This window comes from Urocitellus parryii, chromosome 6, assembly GCF_045843805.1.
Source record: "Urocitellus parryii isolate mUroPar1 chromosome 6, mUroPar1.hap1, whole genome shotgun sequence".
Lineage (NCBI taxonomy): Eukaryota > Metazoa > Chordata > Mammalia > Rodentia > Sciuridae > Urocitellus > Urocitellus parryii.
In genome coordinates, this window is record NC_135536.1 from 186,808,037 (window position 1) to 186,835,459 (window position 27,423).

At 58.7% G+C, this 27,423-nt stretch overlaps 1 protein-coding gene across 1 annotated transcript in view; it reads left to right on the forward strand.

The window, feature by feature from the left end:
* Positions 1-666: 666 nt before the first annotated feature.
* Positions 667-27,423, forward strand: part of Pmepa1 (prostate transmembrane protein, androgen induced 1) — a 48,157-nt gene continuing 21,400 nt past the window's right edge. The window contains exon 1 of the mRNA XM_026406797.1: positions 667-803. Within this exon, the coding sequence (XP_026262582.1) occupies positions 695-803 (109 nt within the window). The 5' untranslated portion in view covers positions 667-694. The remainder of the gene's footprint in view (positions 804-27,423) is intronic.

The following is a 27,423-nucleotide window of genomic DNA, read 5'->3' on the forward strand; positions in this document are numbered from 1 at the left end:
GTCTCGCTCGTGGGGACGCCCTCTGTGCGGGACCGGAGATCCGAGCTGACTCCAGTTGGGAGGGCGCACAGTGCCCCTCCTTCACCGCGCGGGTCCCGGGTCTACACCGGCCGCCAAGCTCTGGCCCTTTAAGAGCCCGCCCCGTTTCCCGTCACCCCGCCCCCCGGGCCGGGGAGGGGGTGCGGGGGAACCTCGGCGGGGATTGGCGCAGCGCGCGCCCCCTCCCCGGCCCCCGCGCGGTGGGAACCGGCAGCCCCGTCTAGCGCTGACGTCAGACCGTCTGCCTGCCTCCGACCGCGGTCTCGGAGCGAAACCCGATCTCCTTGGACTTGAATGAGGAGGAGGCGGCGGCGGCGGCGGAGGCGCTCGGCTGGGGGAAGCCAGCGGCAGAGGCTCAGCCCCGGCGGCACCGCGCGCCCCGGCTGCCAGCCCATTTTCCGGACGCCACCCGCGGACACTGCCGACGCCCCCGGGGCTGCCGAGCCGCGGCCGCAGGGCGCGGAGGAGCGCGGCCCGGCGCACTGAGCCCCGAGGCGCCCCGGGAACTTGGCGGCGACCCGAGCCAGGCGAGCCGGGGCGCGCCTCCCCCGCCGCGCGCCTCCTGCATGCGGGGCCCGAGCATCGGGCGCAGGCCGGAGCCCCCCCCGGCCGCCCCCGCGCCCCCTGCGCCCCGCGCCGCGCCGCCGCGCCGTCCATGCACCGCTTGATGGGGGTCAACAGCACCGCCACCGCCGCCGCCGGGCAGCCCAATGTCTCCTGCACGTGCAACTGCAAACGCTCTTTGTTCCAGAGCATGGAGATCAGTGAGTGACCCTGCGCCCCCTCCCCGGAGGCCCCATCAGACTCGGACCGGTGTCGGGGCGCAGCTGCGGGCTGGGGCCCGGGAGGTGCGCGCCCCCTCGGGCAGTGCGCCCGGCGCCCCGGCTGCGCCCGGCGCGTCCCGGGCGCGCCCTCCCGGCTCGCGGCAGCTGGCGTCCGGCCCGGCTTTGTCCCGCGGCGCTGCTAGCCTGGCACGGCCCCCGCTGCCCGCGCCCCGCCCGCCCGGACTCGGACCCGGGGCCCAGCGGCGGCGCGCGGCGCGGGAGGGCTGGGGCGGCCGAATCCGTGAAGTTTAAATTTTATTTCCCTCAGGGGCTGTCGCACTGGCGCAATTAGGCCGGCTCTTTATCAACTTTGGCCGGGGGGTGGGGGCGGCCGTGTGAGACACTGTCTGGTCTGTGAAGTGTCTGGGGCCGCAGTGTGTGTCTGGAGTGTCTGTGGCGCTGCGTCGCGATGTCAGAGAGTGGATTTTGGTGTGTCCATGGGGTGTGCGCTTCGGCGTGTCTCTCTGGGGCTTTGGCGTCTCAGGAGTCTCCGTGCATCTCTGGGTTGTCCGTGGGTCTGAGGGAGTCCCAGGAGTGTGTCTCCTAGTCTCCCTGAGCACCTGTGTCTCTGGGGGGGATCTAGCCATTCTCTTGCCTGTGTGCATCTCCTGGGGTCTGAGATCTGCTGAATCTAAGGACCAATTATGTCCAGGTGTCTGTGGTCCAGGGCTTAGCCACGGTGCCTCTGGCCCAACGTGGATCCCCAGTTCGTGTCATTGTGATTGTCTGTGTCCCGACGCACCTATAAATAGCCTCTGTCTGGACAGCTTGGCTCAGTCTGGCTGGGACCGTGGTTACAAATGAGTCAAAAGTTTGGGACCGCTTGTGGTTGGGACTGCCTTGCCCCAGAAGAGGGCAGTGGATTAGGAGTGGGTGGGGAGCAGGTGTTGAACCCTGGGCTAGTCGCATCCTGTACAACCGGAAGCTGAGCAAACACCCTCTGCTTCCTTCCTCAGTAGCCCACCCAGGTGGATGTTAGGTTGGGTGGGGAGTTGAACCCTTTCTGCTTGGTTCTGACTTCTAATATAGATCCCCTCCCCTGGTCCACTCTTTTGGGGACCCTTTGCCTCCCTAAGCTATAGTTTCCTCCTCTTTGTCCCCTAGCGCCCAGGGTACAGGGACACAGCTTTTCCCTGCTGATGGCAGCCTTCTTCCAGTTGGGACCAGGAGCTCACGGGCAACTGTCATGGAACGAGGGCAGTCACTAGGAATGAGGGCAGTGGCTAGGTGACTCATAAGCCAGTTTCTGCAGGCGGCTGCCACAGTTTGGGGCCCCTGAACCTGTATAGTGAGGTGCAAGAAGTAAAAATAACCCATGACCAGCCTGGCAGGGGCAGAGTGGCCAGGCTTCAGTAATGGGTCCTTCTACCCTTTGACCCACTCCGGCCCATCCTGAAATTGAAAACTGGGCTCTCTACCCACCCTCCCCACCCCACCCCACCTGACCTGTGCAGACCAGGAGGTCCAGGAGAAACTGCCCAGAGCCAGAGTTTGGGGAACTGGCTTACATTAGGCTCCATTGCTTCCCAGAGGCCATTTGTGCACTGGGGGTGGGGGTGGGGGTCATGAAATGCATCATGATGTTATTAAAGTATGTTGGCACCGGTCTGGGGAGAGGCTGGCCCTTGCTCCCGGCTGCTCAGTACCCTTGCTGCTGCCTTATTTTATTACTTCCCCCACTCGGTAAACGTGCCTTGGGGGAGGGAGCTCCCCAACCCGGAGTTCACATCACCTGTCAGCCACATTCCAGGATCTAGGTGTAGTTGAATGTTCTGGTTTTGTCCTCTCTTTACTTCCCGGTCATTCTTTCTGTCCCTTCTCAGGCTTCATGGGCACCGCAGTGTCATGTTGAACCCCTTGCCTGGGCTCTGGGCACTTCCCAAATACACTCTTTGAGGGGAACCCTGGGGGTTAGTGCTTGAAACGGTGGTGACCTATCCCTGGGTGCCCCAATTAGGTCCTCCCTGTGTTTCCGGGAAGAAGGCCTCAAGGCAGGGAGGGAGCACATCTTTAATACGTGGGTATAATGTAACAGTTTGTTGCAAGTGTTAATCAGATTTCCCTGAAAGGCTGGGCTGGGGAGCCTTAAGGCCTCTGGTTCCCTGGAGTTTCTTTACAACAGAAGATAAGAAGGGAGAGAGGGAGGGAAGGATGGAAGGAAGAAGGGAGAAACTAATAAGGGCTGGTGAGTTCCACCTCCTGCGTCTTGGGAGCTACTTGTAGCCCTTGTAGAACTTTGAAGATAGATTTGGAGTTGGGCCTCAGGGCAGTGTCCATGGGGTTCTTTTATTAAAAAAACAACAACAACAAAAAAAACTTTCTGCAAAAGGAGATTGACTTCTGAGGTCCCTTAAGCCATCCTGAGCCTGTGTTCCTCACCTGAAAGATGAGGCCAGGATGGGTGAAATCTAAACTTCTACAGTCTGTCCAGGTTCAGCCTTTGTTCTCCAAGGTCTGGCTCGAGGCTCCCTCCCTACCAGCGGGTTCCCCTGTGTGGCCTTCAGCTGCCCCAGTTTCAGACCTGGGAGGATCCTTGGTGAGCTTGGGGTTTGCACCCTTGGCTTGGAGATGAGGGGAGTCAGCAGTGCAAAGCATTGCCCAAGGCCCCCCTCATCCCGAGTTTGGTCCAGTATTTATGCAGACTGCACCCTCTACCTCCTGAATTGGGGACTTGGGACCCAGAGCAGATGCACCTTGAACCTGGGAGCAGGAGAGTTTTAATTAGGTATTCCTGTGATCCCACTTTTTGGATAATCGAGAGGTAGAATTCACTGTTCCCAAAGCACACAATGAAAAAAAATATACAGTTCTTTTACAGAGCCAGGGGTCCGAGGATTCAAAGCCACCTGCAGGAGTGAAGTGGCCCTAGAGGACTTTCTGGGCACTTTGGAGGAAGCTGTCCTCTGGGCTCACATTTCTGTTGGCACTCTTTTCAGTTCTGTGGAAGCTCTCAGAAGTAACCTGTCTCTCTCCAGCCTGAATCTTGATGGCAGGTAGATGCCAACCACACTTTTAGACAACCCAGACTGTGGGCCACACTGCACTAGCCCCCGGGGAGGGTGCCCCCTGCCCTGGACCTGCCTCTGTGCCGTCACCTACAGTGGCTGTCTTGTTTGTCAGCACCGCTATCTCGCTGGGGCCCTGGATCCTCCGATTTCTCTTCTCCAACCTGTTCCAAAAAATGCTTCAAAACCTTAGAAACTCACGGGACATCAGTTCTCCATTTGGCGGATCTGGTGTGAGCTGCCCAGGTTTTGTCGTGGCCTGAACCCAGGGTCTGTCTGCCTCTCCACTAGGACCTTCTGGGTCAGATAAGTTCTGCTGGGTGACAGAGAAAGGCTGTTCTGCACAGTACGGTGTTAGCAGCACTCGTGGCCCCTTCCTGCTCGGTGCCAATACTCTTCTCAATTGCCAGCCAAAGGTGTCTCCAGACATGGTTGGTGCCCCTGCCCAGCAACCACTGTCTACTTAGCTGTTAGTTCCCCAAGAGTCAGACTGCTGATTGCTAGAGATGGACCTTGATTCCCTTCAGAAATTAGTCCCTGTAAAGGCCTGGGGAAGCTCACTCTCCAAGTTGGCACCTGCCACTTATCCACCCAGCCTTTAGGGAGCACCTGTTGTGTGTGCCAGGAGGGAAGGAGGGGCGCCTCTGAAGATGAAGTTCCGGCTCTCACTGGGACGAGGGGAGATGGGAAGGCATGGGTGTCAGCCAGCTGCTCTGCCCCGGGCCTCTGCGCAGGACTCTTGCCCGCCAGCTTCCTGGCTGCCTGAGTGTGAGGTCATGGTGCAACCAGGGAGTTGAGTGTTGTGGCTGTGCTCTGAGAGCAGACTCCCAGGGGACCTCACTGTCCCAGCCGTGCTGTGCAGAGGGTCAAGGGCCGGTCGGTACTTGTCAAGACGTAGAAGACTGCGTCTGCCCACACACGTACACGTGTGCTTGCACACTCACATACTCAGCTCCCCCCACCCTTCCTGCCTTCTCTGCCAGCTTCAGTTGGGGCTGGAGATGGTTAAAACATCTAGGTATGCAGGGGAGAAAGAGGAAAGAGAGGGTGCCTCCCCAGGAAGCCCTGCAGAGCTGTGCGCTCCACCTTCAGAAGAGGAGGAGAGTGAGGGGGCTGTCCCCCAAGAGCCGCCGGCTCAGTGGTGCTCAGACTGCAGGACCAGAGTGTTGAGATGTCCATGATGTGGTCAGTCAAAGTAAGGAGATGTCCAGGCACCGGGTGGGGTATAGGGCCCAAGCCAGAGGACCTGCGAGGCCTCATCTCCTCGGGAGTTGCACTCCACAGAGCTGGGCACCTGGAATCCTGCCCACAGGGAAGCAACTCCTACAGATTGAACTTTGAAGGCTGTCGTCTGGCCAGCCCCAGGCTCCTGTAGGATGCACAGGCTGAGAGGGGATCAAAGCTAAGGCTCCTCTTTGCTTTTAAAAGGTGTTGTGTAACGCAGGCATGGTGGGGACACGTGTAGGACCGAGTGTCTGCGGCGCCTGCTTTCACGGAGCAATGAGGGTGGCACCGCGCTGGTCAGGGCTGCCCGAGGCTGGAGGGCAGGGTTCCGGGGAAACTCAGTTGCCTTTGAGGTGCACCTCAGGGAGCTGGGGTGAGTCTTGTCTAAAGGGGTTCCTGCAGGCTGGGGGACCAGCACTCTGGTACAACACTTGCCTGACATGGGCAAGGTCCTGGTTCCATCCCCACTATTGCAAAAATTAAATTAAATAGAATGAAATAAAATAAAGGGGCTCCTGTTTCCACTCAGCTCTTCTTTGCCTGTGGGCCCCATGTGGCCAGGTCTTTCAGCTGCAGGGACCCAGCAGGCTAGATTTTGATGTAAAGCTCCTAGAGTTATTGTGATTATTTAGTGCTTCTTTGCAGTGCTGAGCTGGGAACCCAGGGTGTTGGCACACTCTAGGCAAGTGCTCTGCCACTGAGCTGCACCCCAAGCCCCCTAAACTTCTGGGTTTTAAATAGTGACAGTTCCTTTTTTTCCTCCTCCCTGAGAGGAGGCCCTACGAAACCTGCCCGCAACGTGGGTATGGTGGTGCACGCCTGTCAGCCCAGCTCCTCGGGAGGCTGAGCAGGAGGATCGCAAGTTGAGGCTGGCCTGGGCAACGAGCAAGATGCGTGTTGAAATGAAAAATGAAAAATGAAAATGGTGCCCTGGCTCAGTGGTGGAGCAGTGCTGCACTCAATCCCTAGGACTGCCAAAAAAACAAACAAAAAACAAAAAAACTGCTCACAGACCCGGTCTGCCCTGTCTAGTGGCTTGTCCTGCAGTGTGACCAAGGGTCAGAAGGATGGACATCCTGAACTTGCCGTCACTGGGCATGGCTGTGCGGTGTGGTCCCAGTGATGCCGCGTGCATGCTGTTTCTGGTGTTCAGAGATCCTCCCCAGGGCTGTGGCCCTGCTGAGAGTTCATTGGTGGAGGATGGCAGTGGATTAGACTCCACTGGCCATTCTGCCTGGTCCTTGGAGGCCACCCTCTGGAACACTGCCTAATGAGACCACTCTCACCAGGAAAAGGGTTGCCCATCTTGGGACCAGCTGGGAACGCTAGAACCAGCGGCCCACCTGGAGACCCCGACATTGAATGTGGAGGTCGTTGGATGTTCGTGTCACATTCCCCATCTTCCCAGGCCCGCCGCAGACTGAGCTGCCAAAACCCCAACTGCCCACCCCGGTGCAGGAGGCCTTGGGGCTGTCCTGGGCACCTCCATACCAGCAGCCTTGGTGCCCAGGGGCTGGGAGGGGAGCCAGAAGCACAGAGCTAGGGTGGTGCCATCAGCACCACCCCACGTTCAGGTACTTCGCTGCTCCAGTCCACAAAGCAACCAGGAACAGAAAGCCCAGAAACCTGTGATGGTTGGAGATTCCCAGTTTTGGGGTCACTTTCAGGTTTTCAGAAGTGAGCGTCCATGCAGAGCAAACCGTCTCCGCCAGGACCTGGTCTCTGCAGCCACCCTCAGCTCCTCCCTGAGCGCTGCTGCTGCCTCCTCCCCCAGGTGGGCTGCACCCTGCGGGAAGCCATGGCAACACCCAGCCAGCAGCCAGCCTCCTTTCCCATCGGGTGACACTACAAAGCCAAACCCTGACACTTCTGGGGTCTCTTCGGGGTCTTGTCAGTCACTGGCAGAAGCGTCTGTCACCAAGCTGGGAAAAAAATCACAGAACGGCTGGCTGATGGGGGCAGGGGCTTCAGCACTGCCGGGTGAGCCTGGGAAAGTTTGGAACATCTCTGCACTCTCTGAGAGTCAGAGTGGCTTCTCTTCCGTTCCCAAGTGCCTGGTAGACTTTTCCTTCTCCTGCTTTCCCTAGCTGGATGTGGAGACATTAGTTAGTATGTGCCAGGCACTAGTGACCAATTTTTCTCAATCTTCAAAGCAACTCTGTGAGCAAAGCCATTGCTGTCACCAACTGCAAATATAGGCCCAGAGAGTGTAAGACGCTTGCTCCAGGTCACAGAGCCAGGAACTGGTGAGAGGCTGAACTCACACTCAGGCTCCCTGGCCCCATAGCCCGTACTTGTGCACTACCTCATGCACACCACGCCCAGCCCCTGCGCCCCGGGCTGCTTTGCAAGCCTCACCATTGCAGTGGTATTTTAGGTCTTGTCCATCTTGGCCCGTCCATTAGGGAAGAATGCTGACAGCTCTGTCACCCCGGAGCAGGCAGCTGGGTCCACTCCAGAAGGCACTGGCTGGCGTTCCTTGGAAATGTGCGTGTCAGTCTGCGTAAGGAGCCAGAGTCTACCTCCAGCGCCTGGGCACATCCGGACACCAGCATCAACAGATGTCTCGGTGGTTGCTGGGTGCATGGCTGGTATACACCCCACCCCTGGAGGGGCCAAATCGAGGCCTGATGGGGACATCGTGGGACACAGAGCATCTTTCGGTGCTCGAGTGTTGGGTAGCATTTGTCGTATGCCTGCTGGTGTGATTCAGATGAACTTGACCCCTCTGAGACATCAAGGACGTGCCAGTCCATTTCAGGGAGGGAGTGGAGAGGAGTGCGTGCAGGGAGGTCCCCCCACTGGTCTCCCTGTTGGTGTCCAGGAGCTCCTGGTGGCTCTCCTGGTCACACTGTCCTGGCAGTAGCTGCGAGTCCATGTAGACAGTTGTGCTGCGTCTGTCTATTTCCTTCCAGTCGCCAAGCCCCTGCCCCAAGCCCCTGCCTCCTGCCTCATGTGCATCTGGTGAGGTAAAGAAATAGGCAGGGTGGGCAGGCGGGCAGGCAGGCTCCTAGATGCTCCCAGCAGGGCAGGACATGGATGAGGTACGGACTTTGACAACCATCAGTCCCTCTCACGCCTGCACTTGCTCTTCTGAAGTGGGGGGAGGGGTTGGCACCCACCGTGAAGAGTTGTCAGGACATTCGCTGAAGCGATGACAAGCCCCCCTGGCACCAAGTATTATTTTTAATGCGCTGAAGAAGTTTCTACCATCAGCGGCAGGAAGCTGTGCCTTCGCCTCCTACCCACCAGCTCCGAGACAGCCAAACCCAGCTCAGGGCGGGTGCAGAAGAGGATGCAGGCCTGTGCCTTCCCACTTCCGCCCGGAGGGGCGGGGGCATCAGGACCACAAAATGCATTGCCAGGGCCTGCCCCGAGAGAGGGTTTCCAGGGTGACTCTTCCTGCGCACATCACTGCGGACCTGAGCAGTGTTGGCTACTCTCCTTCCCCAAAGGGTTTGGCAGCCTCGAGTGGAGCTTGCCTTTGCTCAGATGTGACCTTGAGAGGCCGCACGTGACTCACGTGCCTTCGGATCTTCCTGTAATTTCTAATATGTGTGTTTGTTTTAGAAGACGGCAGCTCAGAGTGGCCTGCAGTGACGTGGGAGGGTGTCCAGCGCTGGGAAATGCGGCGACTGCTTTGCTTTTCCTTCTCGTGGATTTTGACGAAGACCATTTGTCATTGTACCCGTGGGCTTGGAAAGTGGCTCTGATGGTAGAAGAGAGACCTTTAGTTATTTGGTCACAAGTTTCATATCCCCCTTGGCTCTGGCATCTGGGTACCGGGAGCTGGCTTGCATTTGGTCTCCTTGAGGTGACCCTTGGAGTTCCACTGTCCTCTAGAACTGACACCTCCTGCTGCTTCTTGGTGGCAGTGCTGGGCTGCCCCCAGCGCTCTGAACAGTCAAGCAGTTCAAGTTTTGAGAAAGTGTCCCCTGTAGTCTGCCCCTGACACGGGTGCCGGGGGTGGCAGGAGGCTGTGTGGGTCCTGGCTGGGCTGTTAGCATGGCCTTCTTGGGGCAGCGCGGAGGCATGTGGTCCTCCTCAGCTGCTGGGGGTGTGGGTGTTGGTGGGTAAAGTGCGGTTTCTGGTGGGGTCTGTCAGAGATGGCCTCTGTTGTCACTGATAGGTTGTCATTGATTTCATTGATCAGAGATGGAAGAGTGTCTGTGGGTCCCTAAGGTCACCAGGATGTGACGTGTCCACTCTTGGCTTTGAGAGCTTGGAGTGAAAGTGACAAATCCCACTATCATTTGTTAGGGTGTCAGTGCCTGAGAATGTAAAAATGTTCTGTGACATCTGAAATGGCATCTTCACGTGTGTACAGCGTGCCTGTGTTTTAGGACACGTGTGCACACACGTGTACTAGCTGGGGATGTGTGACTGTCCACCGGGGCCTGAGGCCCCAGTGCTCCTGCCTCCTCCCAGCCTCACCCTGAGTCCCACTGGCAGGTGAGGTCAGTTTCCCAGGCTCTGTCCTTGGCAGAAGGGCAGTGGGCAGTCATTTCCCAGAAGATTTGGCAAAGTGAACCACCCTGTCCCCAGGGTTTTCCAGCCAAGTGGTCTGAGCCGCCTGATTGCCCGCTGCTCCCTGGGCTCAATGTTGAGGGAACGTGGTGCCCCCCACTTGCCTCCCCTGGCCCAGGGGACAGTCCTGTGGGGCAGAAGGCTGTGTTGCCGGGTCCTGGGTTGAGGCTTTAAAAGCTATGAGGTCTTCAGGAAGGGACTCCTCCCTGAACTTAGCTTCCATGCATGTTCCTGAGCCAGGGTTCAGAATTCCTGCACTGAGGTGAGGAAAGAAGTCATCTGTCCTGCCCCAGCACGGGCTCCGTGCCAGTGGCGCTCAGTACGCCATGGGGGGTGACGGGCGCTGGCAGGCAAGTCAGGTGTCAGCTGGGTCTCATCCCCTCCTGCACCAGGCTGCCCACTAGATTGGGACACCCTGGGCCCAGGGGCAAACTTGGCAGCAGAGTTCCATGTGATTCAGGTGCTTGGGCAAGTTGGTGCGTTGAGTGCTTCAGGATCCCAGGAGACAGGCTCTCCCTGCCGTCTCGGCTGCCTCGTGTCAGGAACTCTGAGTCCCTGCAGAGAGCGGCTGAGCGCAGGTGCTCAAGTCCTGATCACCTTTGCCGGCTCAGGCAGCTGTGCCTGGGAAGGACTGATGGGGGTCTTGAGTGACCCTCCAGAAGTGGGTAGAAGTGAAAGGGAGAGGGTCCAATCAGGCCTGAGAACCCCACAAGAGTTTGGGACCTGCCCCACTCCTGTCCCACTGACCCAGGAGTCCCAGGGGCAGCACTGCCCCTGGCCGAGGCACTGGTGGCCTTCCTCACAGCAACTCGGTTGCTGATGATTCTGTAAACCTCTGAATCAACTTTGCGCAAACACCCTGAGTAATTTCTTTGTTCTTTCTCTTTCTCCTTTGTAATTGGTGTCTGTAAAAGCCAAAGGTTTGGTCTTGCGGAAGGTGTGATTCATTTATTGGTGTCTGTGCCGCCTCGCTACCCTGCAGTCAGTTTAGAATGCCGCTGCGGTGAGCCAGGGTGATTCACTGGGGCTGAGCTGAGCAGCCTATGGGGTCATGGCCACGGGAGGAAACTGTTTTTCTAATCTATTTATGGTGTGGGAGAAAGAGGTGGGCATATGGAGAGGGTGGAGGAGAGGGTGTTGATTACACTGTTGAAATGACTGGTTAAATGCCACCAGCCCCTTTAGATGCCACTCTTGAACACAGATCCAGCAAATGCACCTCCTGTCCAGGTGTGTGTCTCCCCAGGCTTGTGGGTGGTGGTCTCTGGGCAGGCTGGCACTAAGGGCTCTCCCTAGGACCTGGAGGGGAATCTGAAGGGAGTCACAAGTGCAGAGACCGTGGCCTTTTTGACAATCTAGTGTTGAGTGGATCCACCATGGAATCATCTGGTCGTCTAGGCTTAAGTATACAGGGCCACCCCCACCTCCTGTCTCTCTAACAAAGACAGTCGTTAGGTCTTTGCAAAATTCTGTAGGGTGTATGAACTTACGTGCCATGCTACTGATTTTCCATAATTTTATGAGTTGCTTTGGGCCCCAAATAAAATTGTCACTGTCCTCCCATCTAGAGGGTAATTAGAGTTGCTTGCCCCATGCCCAGAGGTGTGATTATAGGTCCAGCTTCCACTTGTCCAAATAAACCCAGGCTCTGCCTGTCAGTGCCTGGCCTCAGTTGCCTGAGTTTAGTTGAGGGTGTTTCCTTGGGATTTCTTTCCTGGAGTCCCTCCTCAGCTTGGTCCTCTGGCCCAGCTTCCCTGCATCCCCTACTTTGCACACTGAATGAAAACCTGGCTTGGGTATTTTTGTATCTACATCTCCTAGGTCAGAGCTTGGCTGTCCAGGTACTGGCTGTGAGGAAGTTCACTGGAAGAGAAATGTGCTGGTAACCCTGTAGTTAGAGGAGGATCCAATCAGGGTTTATCAAGCTGCTTTGAGGCTTCCAGAGTATAGATCGGGGTGTTGAGTGCACGGCATTTGACCCGGCACTGTGATTGCTGCCCGTGGCAGACATTGCTAATCAATTGCAACATCCATCCTGGCTGGGCTCAGATCTTTACAGAGGTGGTGCTCTGGGTGTTCTGTGGGCTTGAGTGATGAAATCTATTGGCCATCCAGGATGTAGACAGGCCTCACAGGAAAACTAGAAGTTGTTTGCACAGAGAAATGGCTGAGAGAACAACAGAGGCTGAAGACACACTGGCAGGAGGAGGAATTGTCCCTGCGTGCAGAATCTAGGACCTCCTCCCTCCTGCTGCTCCTGTCCCTGTGGAGTCCCTCTGGGCTGCTTTCAAGCCAGGGCAATCCTCCCGTGATCCCGAGGCTGCTCCTCCTCCATCCCCTGCAGATGACCTAGCCCTACGGCCAGTGCTCAGGCTGGGATCCCCCTCCAAGCATGTATCAGAGACCCCGCAGCCCTCTGGTAAGGTAGCCTCCAGTGCAATGGAGAGCAAAGATCTTGCTAGATCACGGTTAGATATGGAGTGAGATCTAACCACTCTGCGATTTCTCAGTCCCCTGAGCCTTCACTTTAAAACCAGGGTCACAGACCCAGCTGTGCACGATGCCTCTACCTCCTCGCCTGCCTCTTTCTGCAAAGGTCTGGAGTCCTCCCTAAGCATGGTGCAGCAGCCCTTTCCACTCCAGTGAGAGTGAGCCCTGGGGTCTCCCCAGAATAGACTCAGGTGAGTGGGGGTGGGTTAGGAAATCTGGGAGACTGTCAGGATTTAGAGAACAAACCCCACGCCCTGCAGCTGCGTATACTTGAAGGCTTTTCTCAGTGCTCACCACCTCCAAGGTGCTCTCTCAACCCTCGCCATTCCTGTGGAAGTTAGCAGGTACCCACAAGGCACATTGCAGGCCCGCTCTGATCCTCAGAGCAGCCCCTTCCACCTGAGGAGGTGGAGCTAAGTCCCTTGCCAGAGCTCACTCGGCACCCAGCAGCAGAGCCTTGAAACTTGGGCTGTGGGACTCCAAAGCCTGTGCTCCGCCTGTCCATGCGGGGATGGCCCCACCTCCCTCTGGGCCTCAGAACACCTGTCACTGGGCTTAAAGGAGGCTGCACTTGGCCTCCCCACGCCTCTGCCCTCTTGGACTTTCCCAGCTGGGCCCATGTCCTGTTCAGCTGGCTGAGCACCTGCCCCTCCTCCACACAGTCCCTTCTTGGAAGGGTCACCAGGCTGTGATCCCTGAGGCTCAGAGCAGGAGGCAGCAGGAATCCTCCAGTGTCAGGTTGCAGCTGAAGGGAGAAGGGTCACCGTGACCCACAGGGCACTGGACGCTAGGTGGACTGAGAATCACAGCGAAGCTGGGACAGGAGCTGGAGCCCCGGGTCCAAGGGGAACATTCTATAACCTGAGGATTTTCTGTCCCCAGAGCCCAGAGGAGCCCTGGCTGGCCTCCATCTCCCTTCCCTCTCCCCAGGAGCCCTGGTGTGTGTGGAGGGGAAGTTCAGGGCCCACGGTGCGCCCTCCTGAGCATCTGGGCAGCTGTGTGCACAGCCAGGGCCCAGATCCAGGTGTGAGGCCTCTGCCCAACTCTGCACCTGCCCCCAGAGACCCTGAGGAGCCTGGGCCCCTCACTAGAGAGGATGTTTTCATTGGCAGATTCTGCACAGGGAGCTGCACTGCGTGTGCTTTGGTCTGGTCTCTTGGGGACTTTGATCCCCCCCACCCCCGCCCAGTGGCTGCACGTATCAGCAGGGGCTTCTGTTGGTGGAGCATGGCATTGTAACCATTTTAAACAGGGCAGAGGGCTGTGGACAGGCAAAGCTGGGCCCGTGGTGGGATCCAGGTGCCTCTGAGGGAAAACACTTTGTAACTGAATCTGAGTCCCATGAACAGGTGCCCAGGGCTGGGCACACATCCCAGCCCCGGCGGGTGGGGGGGGGCACTCAGGGTGGTGGCACAGCCTCAAAGTCACAGCAGCTCCAGCACTTCTGGGGCTCTGCAGCCCGACAGCTGCCGGTGCCAGCCTGGAGCTACGGCCCTCCCCTCTCACCTGGCCCACATTCCTGTGCAGGGAACGAGGATGTGGGTGACCCCAGACAGGTATGAGTCATGTCTTCGGAGGTGTTACTCAGAGGTGGTGAGGGCTGAGGCTGCCTTCCTCCAGACAGCGTGGACCGCAGAATGGAGCGGCATTCTGGGGGTTGGGGCCCGCCACTGATGTGTGCACGCACGGGGCCCAGAGTTAGGTGGCCCTTCAGAGTCGGGGCTCCAGCCCTGTGGCTCCCAGGCCCTGGTTCTTCCTCTGTGAAACCGCCGTGCCACAGGCAGCCCTGACCTCTGGGACTTCACCACTGTGAGCCACCGAGGGCCTGCTGGGTGCACGAGTAGTGCCACGTGCCCTCCTGCGGCACCCACCAAACCCCCTGTGCAGGTGGAGAGGCTGAGGCTCCGAGGACAGAAGGCATGGGACTGTCTGGCCCACCTGCCACACACACCCTACTAGGTCCGCAAGCTCAGAGCAGACTGGCCGCCCAGGAGAGGGTGTCGGTGGCAAGTGGACGGGCTTTAACCCTTGTGTGCATGGGTCAGTGCGTGTTAACTCTGCACTAGGGGGGCAGAGCAGGACTTCACGAGAGGTGTTGAGACGGGCTAAGCAGAAAAAGTGAACCAGCCGAGTGTGTGTTTCAGTTGGAAAGAAAGACATTGAGACTTTTAAATTCTTTTCATGGAGTATTTGGAGATGGCAAAGGTCAGGGAGACAGAGAGTGACGTTGGGAACTGTGTCCCGGGAACCTTCTGGGCCTTTAACGAGCAATTGCAGACCTGGGGCTTGGCTTTCAGAATGGAAGCACTTGGCCCTTTCACCCTCTGAGGTGACCCAACCATTTGAAGGTCAGGGTCAGCTGGATTCTAATGAGATCAAGGTCACTGGGTCACATCCTGAGGGAATGAGGGGCCACTGTGGCCTAGGCAGGGTCCTACCAGGGGGCAGGGGAGGGGAGAGGCGGATCAGGCGGGGCCTCCTGTCCTCACCTGCTGAGGGGCAGCTCAGAGATGCTTCTGGCAGGTGCTCTCTCCACCTTGACCTGAGGATCTCTCTCGGATGATGGAGAAGCCAGCCGGTCACTGGGTGCTTCCTGGGAGCTCTGCCATGCCCCGCTGGACCCTCCCAGTGCCCTCACGATATGCGGCTGCCCCAGGGCAGAGCTGCACACATCCTCCTGGCTCTGTTTTTAGCCAACTTCTCCATGTTCTGTTTTTGTTTGGAAAAAAATCTTAACTTAATTATTGCAATGCTTGAAGTGCTGTATGTTCCACAGAACAGGCCTGTGACCTCCCTGCCTTGGCGGCCCTCCAGCTCTGGGGAAGGTGGGCTAGAAGGCAAGGCAGGAGGACGCGAGGGCCCTGGGTGGCCGGGCGCCTGCCTGACCCCGAGGCCTCCCTCCCCCTTGCCCGGTGGGTGAGGTGCTGGCGCCGCTGCTGCAGCTTGGCTGGGTTTGGCAGACCTCCCCAGCCCCCTGGGTCCCGGGTCCAGGTTCATCTTGTTAGCTGAACCACGGCAGGGAGGCAAGGACCCGGGCAAGGCAAGGCACCCTCCCCCCTGCTCATCCTGCTGCCTGCCTCTGACCTGACTACCTGTCTAGGAATTTTTATTGCAGCCCACAGGGGCATTGCAGGGGGTGGAATGCAGAAGCTCCTGGCCCTGGGAAGCGCGGGGTGGGCGGGCTTCAGACAGACAGCTCCTGGCACTGGGCAGGAGCCCAGGCTGTGGCCCCCGCTGTTCGCAGGCTGGGTCCGCAGCTTCGGGCCTGCCGGGGTTCCCGACGTACGTTTGTGCTTCGTCTGCTAATTTATTCTGATCTGATTTGGCTTGACCACTTCCTGGGAGACCTTGACCGAGGGCAGGGACTGAGTTAAACAGCCATCCTGATGAGGTGTGACAGCCAGGACCCCAGTCTTGACCGCGGCTGGGCCCACGCTGCCCCTCGACGACTGTGGGAGCTGGCTGGTCTGACCCGTAGCTCAGCACCGCTGCACTGCTACAGTGGACGCTGCAGCCGGGCAGTGCTGTCCCAGCCTCCGGTGGGCTGGCAGCAGGCTCTGGCCCTCTGCTCCAGCTCTCCCTGATGGCTCAAGCATCGGCTGTGTGCTCAGCCAAGGGACAGTTTTGGCCCCTCCTGGATCTGGTCAGCATTGCTGGTCAGCTCCCATCTGAAGGGCAGCAACACCGGGCTTGATCACGGGCTGTCACTCTGGTCCCTGAGGGCTAACTGACCTGCCTGTTCCCCATCTGGCAGCCTTGGCCTTGGAAATTCCTCCAGGGCCCAGAGTGGCCATGCTCGTCCCCAGCTGGCCATAGGCCTGGTGCAAGTTCGGTTCTCAAGGAGCAGCAGCCTGAGCAGGGAGGGGTTTGGTGGGAAGGCCAGGCCTGGGGACCTCCACCCTCTCTCAGTGCCCCCTGGCTTCCTGCCTCCTTTGCCCACAACAGCCCTGTTGTCCAGCCCCTGCCCCACCCTCATGATTCCACCTGCTCACCAGCTCTGAGCCCAGCAGGCTGCACCCTCCAGTGAGGACAGGAGTCGGGAGCCATGGTCAGTCCTGGGAAGGAGGAGGCAGTGGCTCAGGTGTCCATACTGTGTCACGTAGCAAGAGCCTCTGTGGGCTGCTTCCCTTCTCTGAGCCTCTTTTCTCCCACGGGTAAAATGGGGTCTATAATCCTCACCCCATGCAATAGAGCATGAGAATCAAATGAGATAATATGGGGAGAGTGCTTAGCCCAGTGCTGGGCACGTCTGCAGCTGGAGGAATGTACCTATTCTGTTTCTGAGACACGGTGCAGACAGGAGGAGAGATGGCTACGGGAATCCCAGCACCTTCGAGTGGAAAGGGAGAGGAGAGGGCCTGGGAGCCCCTGGCTCCAGGGGAAGAGCTGGGAGTCTTCTGGCGGGGAGACACTGGAAGGGTGCTGAGGTGGGAGTAGGAGTCCTGCCCAGGGAGAGGTAGATGTCCGTGAGCTCCAGGATGCCTGTCCCCGTCACATCCAGGATTCTTGTCTCTCCATTCCGCAGAGAGAGGCACATTTGTCCAAGGCCACACAGTAGGGGTGGCAAGGAATGGATACTCTCTGTGTTCCATGGTGGGTCTGAGCCACAGGGATGGGCTTTTCCTTGTCATTACTCCCTACCCAATGCTGGGCAACAACCATTTACACAGCGCTTACCTTGTGTTGGGTCTTAAAAGTCATCTAGAGAGGCTCAGTGTGGCAGGTTTGTTGCCGGGCTGTGGCTGTATTTCCAGTGGCCCTGACCCTTTGGAACCTGCAGGGGTGTTTACTCCACCCCTTCTGATTGTAAACCGGGATGTGTGCTCCTTCTTTAACCAAAAATTCTAAGAATTTGATAAATGTTAAAGACCCAAGTCAGCGTGCCTGGAGTCCAGCCCTGGGGCTTGACTTGCTCAGCTGATGTGGTTCCAGATGCATTTGCCCTGGGGGCTGAAAATGGGCTGGCTGGGAGGTGGGTGCAGCACTGCCCCTGGGCAGATGTTGGGAGGGGCCAGGAAAGGTCCCCACTAGATTGTCAGTACCCGGTCCCTGTGGCCAGCACTCTGGCAGTTGAGTGGGCTGGGGCTCCAGGGTGAGGCCCCGGGAGGCCTGGGTGGCTGCAGGGCGATGCAGCCTCTTCCCTGGGGTCCAGGCAGTCAGACCTTAGCTAAAAACCAAAGGCGTCTGTGGTTAAACTAGCCTGAAAACGGTAATCTGACCTGAGCCTCTGTTTCCAGAGAGGGGTCCCTGAGACCCCGAGAGGGGCATGCAGCCGTCAGTTCCCAAGTTCACCCACGTTTCCAGGCTTCAGCACAAACCCTCGTCCCTGAGGTGGGGTGCTGCTCCTCCTTCCCCAGGGTGCTGGTCTGAGTGGGAAACAGGCCCCAGGCCCCCAGTTCTGGGGCTTCTCCTGGACACCATGGGAGTGGGGTTCAGGAATGGCTGGGGCCTTCCCCCGCTTGGAACAAGGTGGTTTCTGAGCCAGATGCCGGAAGACCCTGGTCTCCTTGCCACCCTGACCTGGGCTGCATGGGACACTTCCAGTTGACGATGACAGGCAGCTGAGGTGGTTGGGTGGCTCCCGGGTGCAGGCACATTTTGAGGACGTCCCTCCAGCTACCCTTTAGTTAGACAGGGAGGAGTCCCCGGGTTCCCTCTAGTAGTGACCCAGGGCCAATTCGCTGTGCTGGGCTCCAGCAGCGCCCCTGACCCAGAGGGGTGGTGTGTGGGGACCCAGAGGTGGTGAGCGGCTGCTGCCTCCCTGCTCCCGATCCACCCTTGTGCCTGGGAGGCCAGGCTCTGTCCCTGCCACAGGATCTCGGCTCCCATTCAGACCAGCTGTCTAGACGCCCTTGCTGTCTTTTGTTCCAAAGGACCATGGGCTGGGGGAGGGCCCAGGAAGAGGGACTTGGGCCAAGATGAAGAAAGGCAGTGGCTGGTGAGCGAGGGGAAGCTGGCTGCAGAGGAGGCAGGGTGGGTGACCAACTCCACCGTCAGGAGGTGCACTGACTAAGGACCATCGTAGCTGCTCCTGGGCGGAAACCCAGGCATTCAGAAGCCCAGTCCAGTGGACGCCCCCTTGGGCCTAGGCTCCCCGAGCCGCTTAGCTGACACCGTCTAAATAAAACCCCACATCCCGAGCCAGGAAGTCTGGGGCGGGCTGCCAGCAGGAACCAAGGCCCAGAGGCAGTGTCAAGCCAGGTCTGAGCCAAAGAAACCCCCGTGGGGAGTCAGGCAGCTAGCCACACAGAGCTGGCCTTCACCTGCCCAGGGGGCCGCCAGGCCTAGGTGCTCCAGAAGGGTAGCACAGGCAGGCTAGTCCCCAAGGAGGAAGGAACCCCAAAGCCACCTTGTTGCCGTGGCAGTTGGTAACAGGAAGGTCCCCTGTGTGCTGCCCCAGAGCTGCTGCTGGCCTGAGAGAGGAGACATCTGCAGCGTGATGCTGTAGAACCAGGTTCTAGACCTGGGCCCTAATGAGCAGGGTCTGTGCCTCCTTGATCCCTGGTCGCTTTAATCTCAGCCGCGTTCCCTGCTTGGCACAGAGTGTGGCCGCTTGGTGTTGGTGACTGATGGCAGATGTTCAACTCTTCCTGTGGTTCTCAGCCACTGCCAGTGTCTGGAGACATTTCTGGCTGTCAAAACTGGGGGGTGTCAAGGAGGGTGCTGGTGGCATTCATTGTGTCCAGGCTGGGGGTGCAGCCCAACCTCCCACAGTGCCCAGGACAGCCTTCCAAGGTGTCCACTCCCTAAGGACCATTGTGCTCAGGGGGAGGAACTCGGCTGTAACCCAGTCCACGCCCCAGAGACCCCTCCCCACCAGGATCCCAGCTTAATTATTCAAATGAGGCTGGCGAGAACCTTGGTGGCTCTGACCTGGGTGGGAAGATGGAGAGCCCTTGGCATGGGGAGAATCCTACCTCCCCAGGAATTCCAGGCCACTGGGGCAGTGCAGAGGCCACTGCCAGGTGGCCAGGCGGCTGGTCAGAAGGACAAGGGCCCAGAGTGGAGAAAGCTGCTGGGGACAGGAGCATCTGTGGACGCTGGTGGCCGGCACCGAGCACAGGAGTCAGGCCCAGTGGGACTCAGCCCTGACCCTGTCTGCTTGGCCAGTCACTTGCCCTCTCTGAATGACCTGAGCCCACCCGAAGGCCCCGTGCTGCTCTCACGCCCAGGAGACACCCCAGAGGTTTGCACCAAGGCCGGAAAAACCACAGGGCACCTTCGCAACCTCAGAGCTGCAGTGGTGGAGCTGACAGGCCACAGCAGGAACACTTAGGGACAGGGACAGTCAGGCAGACCTGATCCTGCAGGGTCTTAGAGAACTTGGGAGTAACTTGGGGTATGGGAGCCCTGTGGAGGTTTGGAGCAGAGGAGGTTGGCAGGGTCAGTCGATGTCATCTTCAGCCATCGATGCAGAATGGACTGGAAGTGGGTGAGGGGAGGGGTGGTCCAGAGCACTAGGAGGGAGGCTGGGCTGGAGGAAGGGCCAGTTCCAGGTGATGGTGAAGGCAGAGATTGCAGACCTGGGTCGCCCTCTGTGACCTTGCGATGTTCAGAGAGGGGAAGAGGGACTCACCCTCGGGAGTCCCTGGGGACTTGCGTGCTGGAAGGGGCAGCTGGCAGGATCAGGAAGGCAGGCAGAGCAGGGCCTGGCATGGGCAGGGGTGCCAACGCTGAACTCCCCTGGGTATTTGAGGTGGTTCCCAGTGTCGAGTCGAGATGCTTTGGTTTGTCCCCAGGGACCCTGATCTTGACCTGTTGGGTTTCTCAGACTTCCCCTGAATATTTTATTATTTCCTTAAGGTCAAAGATCCCTGTGACTATATTTGGGGAAGAGTTGGCCAGAAAAGTTTGCTTTGCCTAATGGATACAGGGACCCAGGGACCCAGGGGAGAGGAGGTTCCCAGGGCCAGGGCTCGGCTCTTTGAAAAAGGTGCAACGTTGGATTAGTAGTGTCTGCCCTAGAACCGCACCAGGGGCGTCATTAAGTGTATGTAGGGGAAAATCACAAATACAAAGAGTCCCCAGGTTCTCCGCCTGCCCTGGGTCATCCTGGGCAAGTCACAGCATCTCTGTCTGTGGGGTCTGTGAAATAGCAGGGCTGGCCGAATCACCTGGCATCTCCTGCTCTGACATGCTGTCATTGAGCCCTGGCCCCGCTCTAGGACCAGGAGACCATCTGGAGGACGAGGAGGTTGCTCCACTGAGCCCCTTAACAAAAGAGAACGAGTCCCACGTCCTGCTCTGGCTCCTCTGGGTCAGCAGGTGTCTTCCAGAACCCGCACACCTGTGTCTGGGTAGCAGAGCCCTGGGCCATTTGAGCAGCTTGGAGAAGCAGTCGTTGGAAAGAAGTGTCCCCCGCCCTGTAGCCCCTGGCCCTGCCCGCTCCGTGGCTGCTGTCTGGACCCTTAGGTGAGGTTCTCCAGGGCTCGTGTGGCCTGCCCACTGCCCTCCCATGCAGTCCACCCCTCCAGGCCGGGACCCCAAGCCTGATGATGGCCGTGTCTATGGCATCCTCAGTGGTCCTGCTTCCTGAACACCTGCTTCTGTCCTTGTCATTGTATGAACAAGGCAGGTCCTCACAGGTGCCACTAGCCAGGCAGAGTGTGGGCCTGCCAGGGCCTCACTGTGGAAAGAGGCCCGCAGGCTGCTGGGCAGGGGCACTTCCTCTCTGCAGCCCTCAGGTCACGCAGCTGGGCCCCAGTTTCACACTTGGGGACACCGAGGCTCAGGGAGGTGACTGGACCTTGCTGGGCTCTGATCTCTGTCTGGCTCCATTGTCTGGACTCTAGAACATTTGAAAGAAAGGAAGGGAGTGGGGAGGAAGGGAGGGCAGAGAAGGTCCAGAGGCAGCAGCTGGAGGAAGCACATTCAGGGAAGTGGCCACTGGCCGGCAGCTGGCAGAGCTGGGGCAGAGTTTGGAGAGATTGGCCCTCGCTGGGCACCTGGCAGACCCCGGGCTTTGCTTTAGAGGCTAGTGACCCCAGGGGAAAACACCAGGGACCCTATCTGGGGCCCACCCTGGAGCCTGGTGGAGAGGTCAGCAGAGTCTGTCGAGGCCCCAGGAGTCCTGCCTGTGGGTCCTTTGGAGCCCAATCCTGCCAAGAGCATGTGCCCCAGTTCCCCCCTGGAGCTGCCCACCTCCGGTTCCGTCCTCTCCTGGTAAGGAAGGATGACTGTTTTGACAGTGTGACCCTTTGCACAACTAGGAGCAAGGACCCCCGGCTGCACAGTTAGAGGTGACAGCAGATTTGTCCTTCCCGTGTACACTTGGCAGTGTCCCCAGAGGCAGGTGGAGAGACTCTCAAACACCCCACCTTTACATGAAGGGTGCCCCAACGGGACCGCTGCTCCTAGGTGTCAGAGGCATCCTCACCGAGGCTTCTCAGGAGGCAGAGCAAGAGTTATTGGCTATCCAGCCCGCAGAGCAACCAGGGGGCAGCCTGATCGCCTGATTGGAGATAACGTTCTGTTTCTCTCCAGCCTGCAGCCCCCTCCCCCTCCCCATCCACCAGCAGACCCCAAACCAGACCAATAACTTCGCATTTTCATTTGAGTCCATCTGACAAATCGTTTTAGACGGAGAAAGCAATACTGCGTCTTTAAATGGCTACTTTGTCAGCGCGTCTCTGCGCTGTAAAAAGTCCTTTGTTATATGTGTCTAGACAGCACGCCAGCGGAATATTTGGTCTGCGTGAGGGGAGGGAGACCTGACAAGGTTGGATTCATTTACCGGCTTGTTTCAAGTGGGATTTCAAAACACTCGCCCGGCTGCCCGGCTGCCCGGTCGCAGGCCTCCTCCACACTGGCTTTTCTTGTTTTTATGATTTTTCGCCTGTTGGGGCAGTTGGTGGGAGGCGGCCCGTCCCCTGGCGGGGAGAGTGGCTGCGGCTTGCAGCTTTTCTTCTTGTTCTAATTGTCCTCCTCACGACCGTCTAGACGTCCTGCAGATGTGTGTTCTCGGGGGAACCGGCTTTTCCCTCTGGTTACACTAAGTGGGAGCTCGCAGGCGCCTCCCCCTCCCTCCAGGACTCTTCCTGAGCAGCTCTGCCCTCCCTGAAATCAAGGCGCTCTGCCTCCTGGCAGGGTCTTTGTGTTTGTAACACATTTGCTTGACTGTGCTAATTTTACACCACCTCCAAAAAAAAAAAAAAAGGAGAGAGAGAGAGAGAGACAGGGTCCAGACGCCAGGTTCCTCCTCCAGGTTCCTCCTCCGGCAGCGCCTTCTCCCATCTCTCTCTCTCCTCTTTTATTTTGGGTGGGGGGGACATAGACTATACAGTAAAGCACCAGGGTTGGCATTTTAAGGGTGAACGAACCAAGGCTCCCTGGTGTGAGGTCTCAGATCTCAGATGGGTACACCGATCAGCCTCACTGCCACAGTGGCTAGGTAGGTCCCTGTGGCCAGAGGAAAGGGGACAGGTGTGGGGCAGAGCATCTCCCGGCCCCCAGCCACTCACCTCCCATCCCCCAGGACAGGCAGAGAGGTGGGCCCCCCTGGCTCCCCTAGACTCAGCAGTTGACCTTACCTTGCCCTGCTCCCTGCCAGACCCCGAGGTCCCCTCCCTTGAAAACTCTTGTCATTGTTGTTGACCCGGCTCCAAAGCCGTAAATTTCCACCCAGGACGGCCACCCTCATTAATCTGCCCTCTGGTTTTTACATAGTTGGGGGCACAAAAGGTGGGGAGGGAAGCTAGGGTGTGCCGTGACCAGATGTCTCCTGGGACCCCTGAGTTGCATCCCTGAATTGCATCTCGTTTCTGCCAGACGAAGCGAATCTAGCACATTGTGGGGAGGGGGTTGCACGTGTCATTGCAGGAGCCGGGATGAGGACATCCTACACCCTGAATGTCTGAATGTCGTGGCCTGGTCCTTTTATTTTTACCCCAAAACAGACAGCCCCTGGGGGCAGCCTGTAAACACTCCTCTCTGGGTGGGGTGGGGGGTGCAGGGTGCGGGCTCCTTCTGGGCTCTGGGCAGGGCTCAGGGTGCAGGAAGCTCCTCCTCTTCCTTGCCGCTGGCCTGGGAGCCTGTGAATTCCTGGGGAGGGGAGAAGTCGGGCCACGGGGTTTGTCATATTTTAAATTATACAGTCACTGAGGTTTCCCTCCTTGCTCCCTGTGATTATATCTGTAAGAAGAAAAATCAAAAAATGAAATATTTCGAGGGGGAAGGAAGGGACTTTTAAAAAGAAGAACCCGAGGCCAAGTCCAGCCTCCCGCCCCAGGTCTGGACAGTGTGCCCAGGAGGCCGGCCCTGCTCCGGGCACGGCCTCCCAGTCAGGGTGCTGCTGAGGCAGGGTGGGCTGTCCAGGGCCGGGTCTTGGACGGGCAGATGCGTCTGCTCTGTAATTGGGTCTGTCCTGGAGTAATTAAAGGAGCATGTTCACCCGGCCACCAAGCCCGCGTGGCAGGAGGAACCAGCCCCATCAGCTCTGAGGTTCCCTTCCCAAGACCGGCCCTTCCCAACACTCAAAACCACGCTCTCTGCTGGAGTTGGGGGGTCTACTTGGCAGGCTCCTTAACGATCAGACGTCCCCATTTTTGCTCTTTTAAGAAACAGGGATCCCCATTCTCTCCAGTGGGCACAGCTCCGGCCTTCTCGGGGAGATCTGAGCTGATGCGGGGTCAGACTCCCCGAGAGAGCCAGCCGCCCAGGAGGTGAGGTGGGCAGGTCTGGGTGGCCCTGGGCACTCTTCCTTTCTCTTCTGGAGAGTGGGAGAAGCCAGAGTTCCGAGACAGTCTTGTGTACCGCCTCATTTAGGAGGCGAATTGCTGCTCATTTGTCAGGCAAAACAGATGTGGCGGGGAGACAACATCTATTTTCATAATTCGAAACAAATCTGGCGCGCCGCCTTCCTTTCAGCGGGGCCTGCTCATGCAGAAAGCCCAGCTCCGCAGCAGTTAGCAGAAGTATTTATAGCTCGCCCATTGAACTCTCCTTCCTCTGGGGAAAGCGGGTTTCTGCCGGCACTGGGGACGGCAATGGGGACGCAGGCTCCCTGGGTGGGGAGTGGGTGCTGCTGGACTTTCTAACGTCAGAGAAAGGGGACATGCGGCCATGGCAGCTGCGCTGTGGTGGGACTCGCCGGCCACCAGCGGCTCTTTCCATCTTCCAGCTTTGAGTGTTGGCCAAGTGGGGGGCAGCTGGAGGACGACCTTGGGAACACTCCTGGACACTCCAGGAAAAGCAGGGCCTGAGTCCTCACCGTGCAGGGACTGTGTGCTGAGGTTGGTGGGGCGCTGGGCTGTCACCCCCCACTTTCTATGCGGGAACACCCCGGCTCCGAGAGGGCGGCCTGCCTCCGTGCCCTTCAGATCCACTCAGGGCTTCCTTCCCACCTGGAGCCTCTGCCACTCTGCCCTCCAAGTAAGCATGGCTCTGTGTGTCCGAGTACCGAGGTGGGGACAGAGGGTGGGCCCCTGGGGGACCGGCCACGGCCAGCTTAGTTGTCAAGTAGTTGAGCTCCAGCTCATTTGTCCAGTAGTTGAGCTCCTACTTTGTGCCCCCAAAGGAGCTGCAGACGGGAGGTGGCCAGGAAAGAGACCTTGCACCTGCCCCACCCAGAGCTCAACGGGGGGCGGGACAGGAAATCCTCTCAGAGGCTGGGAATGCCTAGGAGGAAACCCAGGTCCTGGAGCTGCCTGGGCTACTACCCTGGGGCAGGGTCTGCAGCCTCCCAGGACTGAGGCTTGAGGGATGAGGAGCCAGCAGTGGAGAGGACCAGAGAGAATCTCGGAGGGAAGAAGCCCAGAGGGAGGGGGTCTGTTAAAGGACTTTCAGTGACCACACCCCGTCTCAGCCCGCCCTGTCACCTTGACAGGGACTGGCCAGATCTCAGTACCCTCATCTGAGAACTGAGGAGCTAGTCCTCATTGTGCAGGACTCACTCCAATAGCACAGAAGTTTCTGATTCATCTCGGAAAGCTAGAAATTATAGTTTTGCAAGACCCCACCATTGGGGCAGCCTGGGTGGGGGGCACCTGGGATCAATTACTCACAACTGCATGTGAATCCACAGGTGTCCCGGGAAGCTGAGGGAGGGCGCAGCAGGGCTCCGATCACCTCCCTGTGGGGCCTGCCCTGGGACCAGGCGACACTGCAGCCTCAAGCTGTCTTCATGGGCTGGGACTTTCTCCCACATTCACCCACAGACTGCAGCCGTGAGCTTGCACACCACCCCTTGCTGCCCAGGGTAGGGCTTCCTCTCTATCGGATGAGGTCCGTGCTGAGGTCAGGGTGTCTCAGGACCTCAGTCGGGTGACTGGTTTGGGGACAGGGTACATCCCAGTGGCAGCGATGGAGGCTGGGTTTGCTCATAACACCTGCAGCAGCACCGTGAGGGGACCCAGCACCCAGGAGGAGCCTTACCTGCCTGACACCTGCCCGGCTACACTCAGGGAGGATACCGATGGTCAGTCACAGCGTGCTCTGTGGCTGGGCCCAGCCCCCAGCCCCTTCCCACCTGACTCCAGGCAGGATGCTTGGTGTGGGAGGCCGTCTGCCTGTTCCTGGTAGCACCCAGGGCAGTGTGTGCCCCAGACCCAGGGGGTCTGGCAGGCAGGACAGCCGGTCCCTTGGTACCCTTGGTGCCCTCAGGACACTCAGGTCCCTTCTGTAGGACACTGTATGGGTACAGAACCCACGTGGTCCTCCTGAACCCTTGTGTCCTCTCTGGGTGACTTAGAATACCTACTGCCAAGTGACGGCTGTGATGGTCATTGTGCCGTATAGTGTAGGAAACGATGACCAGAAAGGAAGGACCGTCCGCGTTCAGCAAGGACACAGCCTGTTTTTTCAGTATTTCTTCCCTGTGGTTGGTGGGCCCGGAGGAGGTGGAACTCACAGCTGGGGAGGCCGGCTGTGCTTGGTGTCCTCGAGGCCCCTGGACGGCCTGAGGTTTCAGGGCCCTCGCTGCAAGTCCAGCTCAGCTTCCCCCTTCAGGAGGGCTGGGTCTCCCTTCCCTGTGGCCTGGGCCCCTGGGTTTCCATTCCCCATCCTCCTAGAAGGGCCTGTGAGGGAGGGCTCACGTGCCCAAGAGACTGCTGCCCACACCTTCCCGCGCCCACCGATCTGCTTCCCGAGCACTTAGGAGGCACCAGCAGGGTGCCTGGCTTGGGTGCTTTCTGGGTGACAGGGTAGCTGCAGCTCCGCCCTCAGGAACGAGAATCCGGGTTTCCAGTCGGCAAGCCCCTTGGCCCAGCTTCTTTGAGGTCACGCTCCTAGACGAGGTGTGGGTCCCCTGCTGGCTCGCTGTGTGTGATGAGTCCTCTGCCTCCTTCACTCCCTGCCTGGCTGGCGTGGGCTGGACCGGCTGTGGGCCGGACACTGTGCTTCAGATGTGACCTGCTGTCTTGTTCACCCGGAGTTTCTCAGTACTGTTGACATTTGCGGTGGGGGGGGTCCCTGGGCATTGCAGAACGTCCCTCAGCCCACAGATGCCTGTAGCACTCCCTCCCCGGGTTCTCCCATGTTGCCAGATGTCCCCAGGGGGCTACGGCACTCGGGAGGAACCACTGCCGTTCCTACCAGCTGCTTGAGGTGGCCACGTGGGTGCCTCGTCTCTTCATCTGTCCTATGTGACGAAGACGTGGCCGGTGGGGACTTGAGTGTGGGTGAGGTGTAGCTCTTTGCAGCCAGGCTGAGCTGTGTCCCCCAAGCTCTCCCCTGAAGGGTGAGTGACAGATAAAGCCACCCTGACCGTGGGAGCTGGGGCCTGTGCTGAGTCGGAGTCCTGCCTCACGGTGACGGGCAGGGTCCTGGTCAGTGTGGCTCTTCCCCAGATGTGGGTTCCAGTTCCTGTACCCAGGGACTGGAGGACACAGGCTCCGCTCTTCCCAGCTTTGCGGGGATTGCCGTGACTTTGGGAAACCCCCTGCCCCTCTCTGGTTTCTTCCTGTTCTCGTCTGACCCATTTCAGGGGCTCCCATCCCTTCAGTCTCAAGAGACTCAGCATCTACGAGGCTCGGCTTTGCAGTGCTTTCCCCTGGGTCCTCTGTTGTCACAGTCGTCCCTGGGACCCAGCGCCACTCGATGCCAGGTGACCACAGCCAGCTTGAATATCAGCCTCTGGCATCTTCATGGACAACCTGAGGTGTCAACTTAAGGTGACTGAATGTTCCTCCAGTCAAGGAGTGACAGCCCCAGAGAGTGTAAACGCTGCAGCTCCTGCACCTGACCCCAGAGGTGGAGTTACATGTGAACCATCTTCAAACTCTCAACTCTGTGCCCATGGCCACCCCCGGGGAGTCCTAATGCAAGTTTGCCCAGCCCTGAAACATCCACTTTCTTGAATGTGACGGATGCTCTACCTC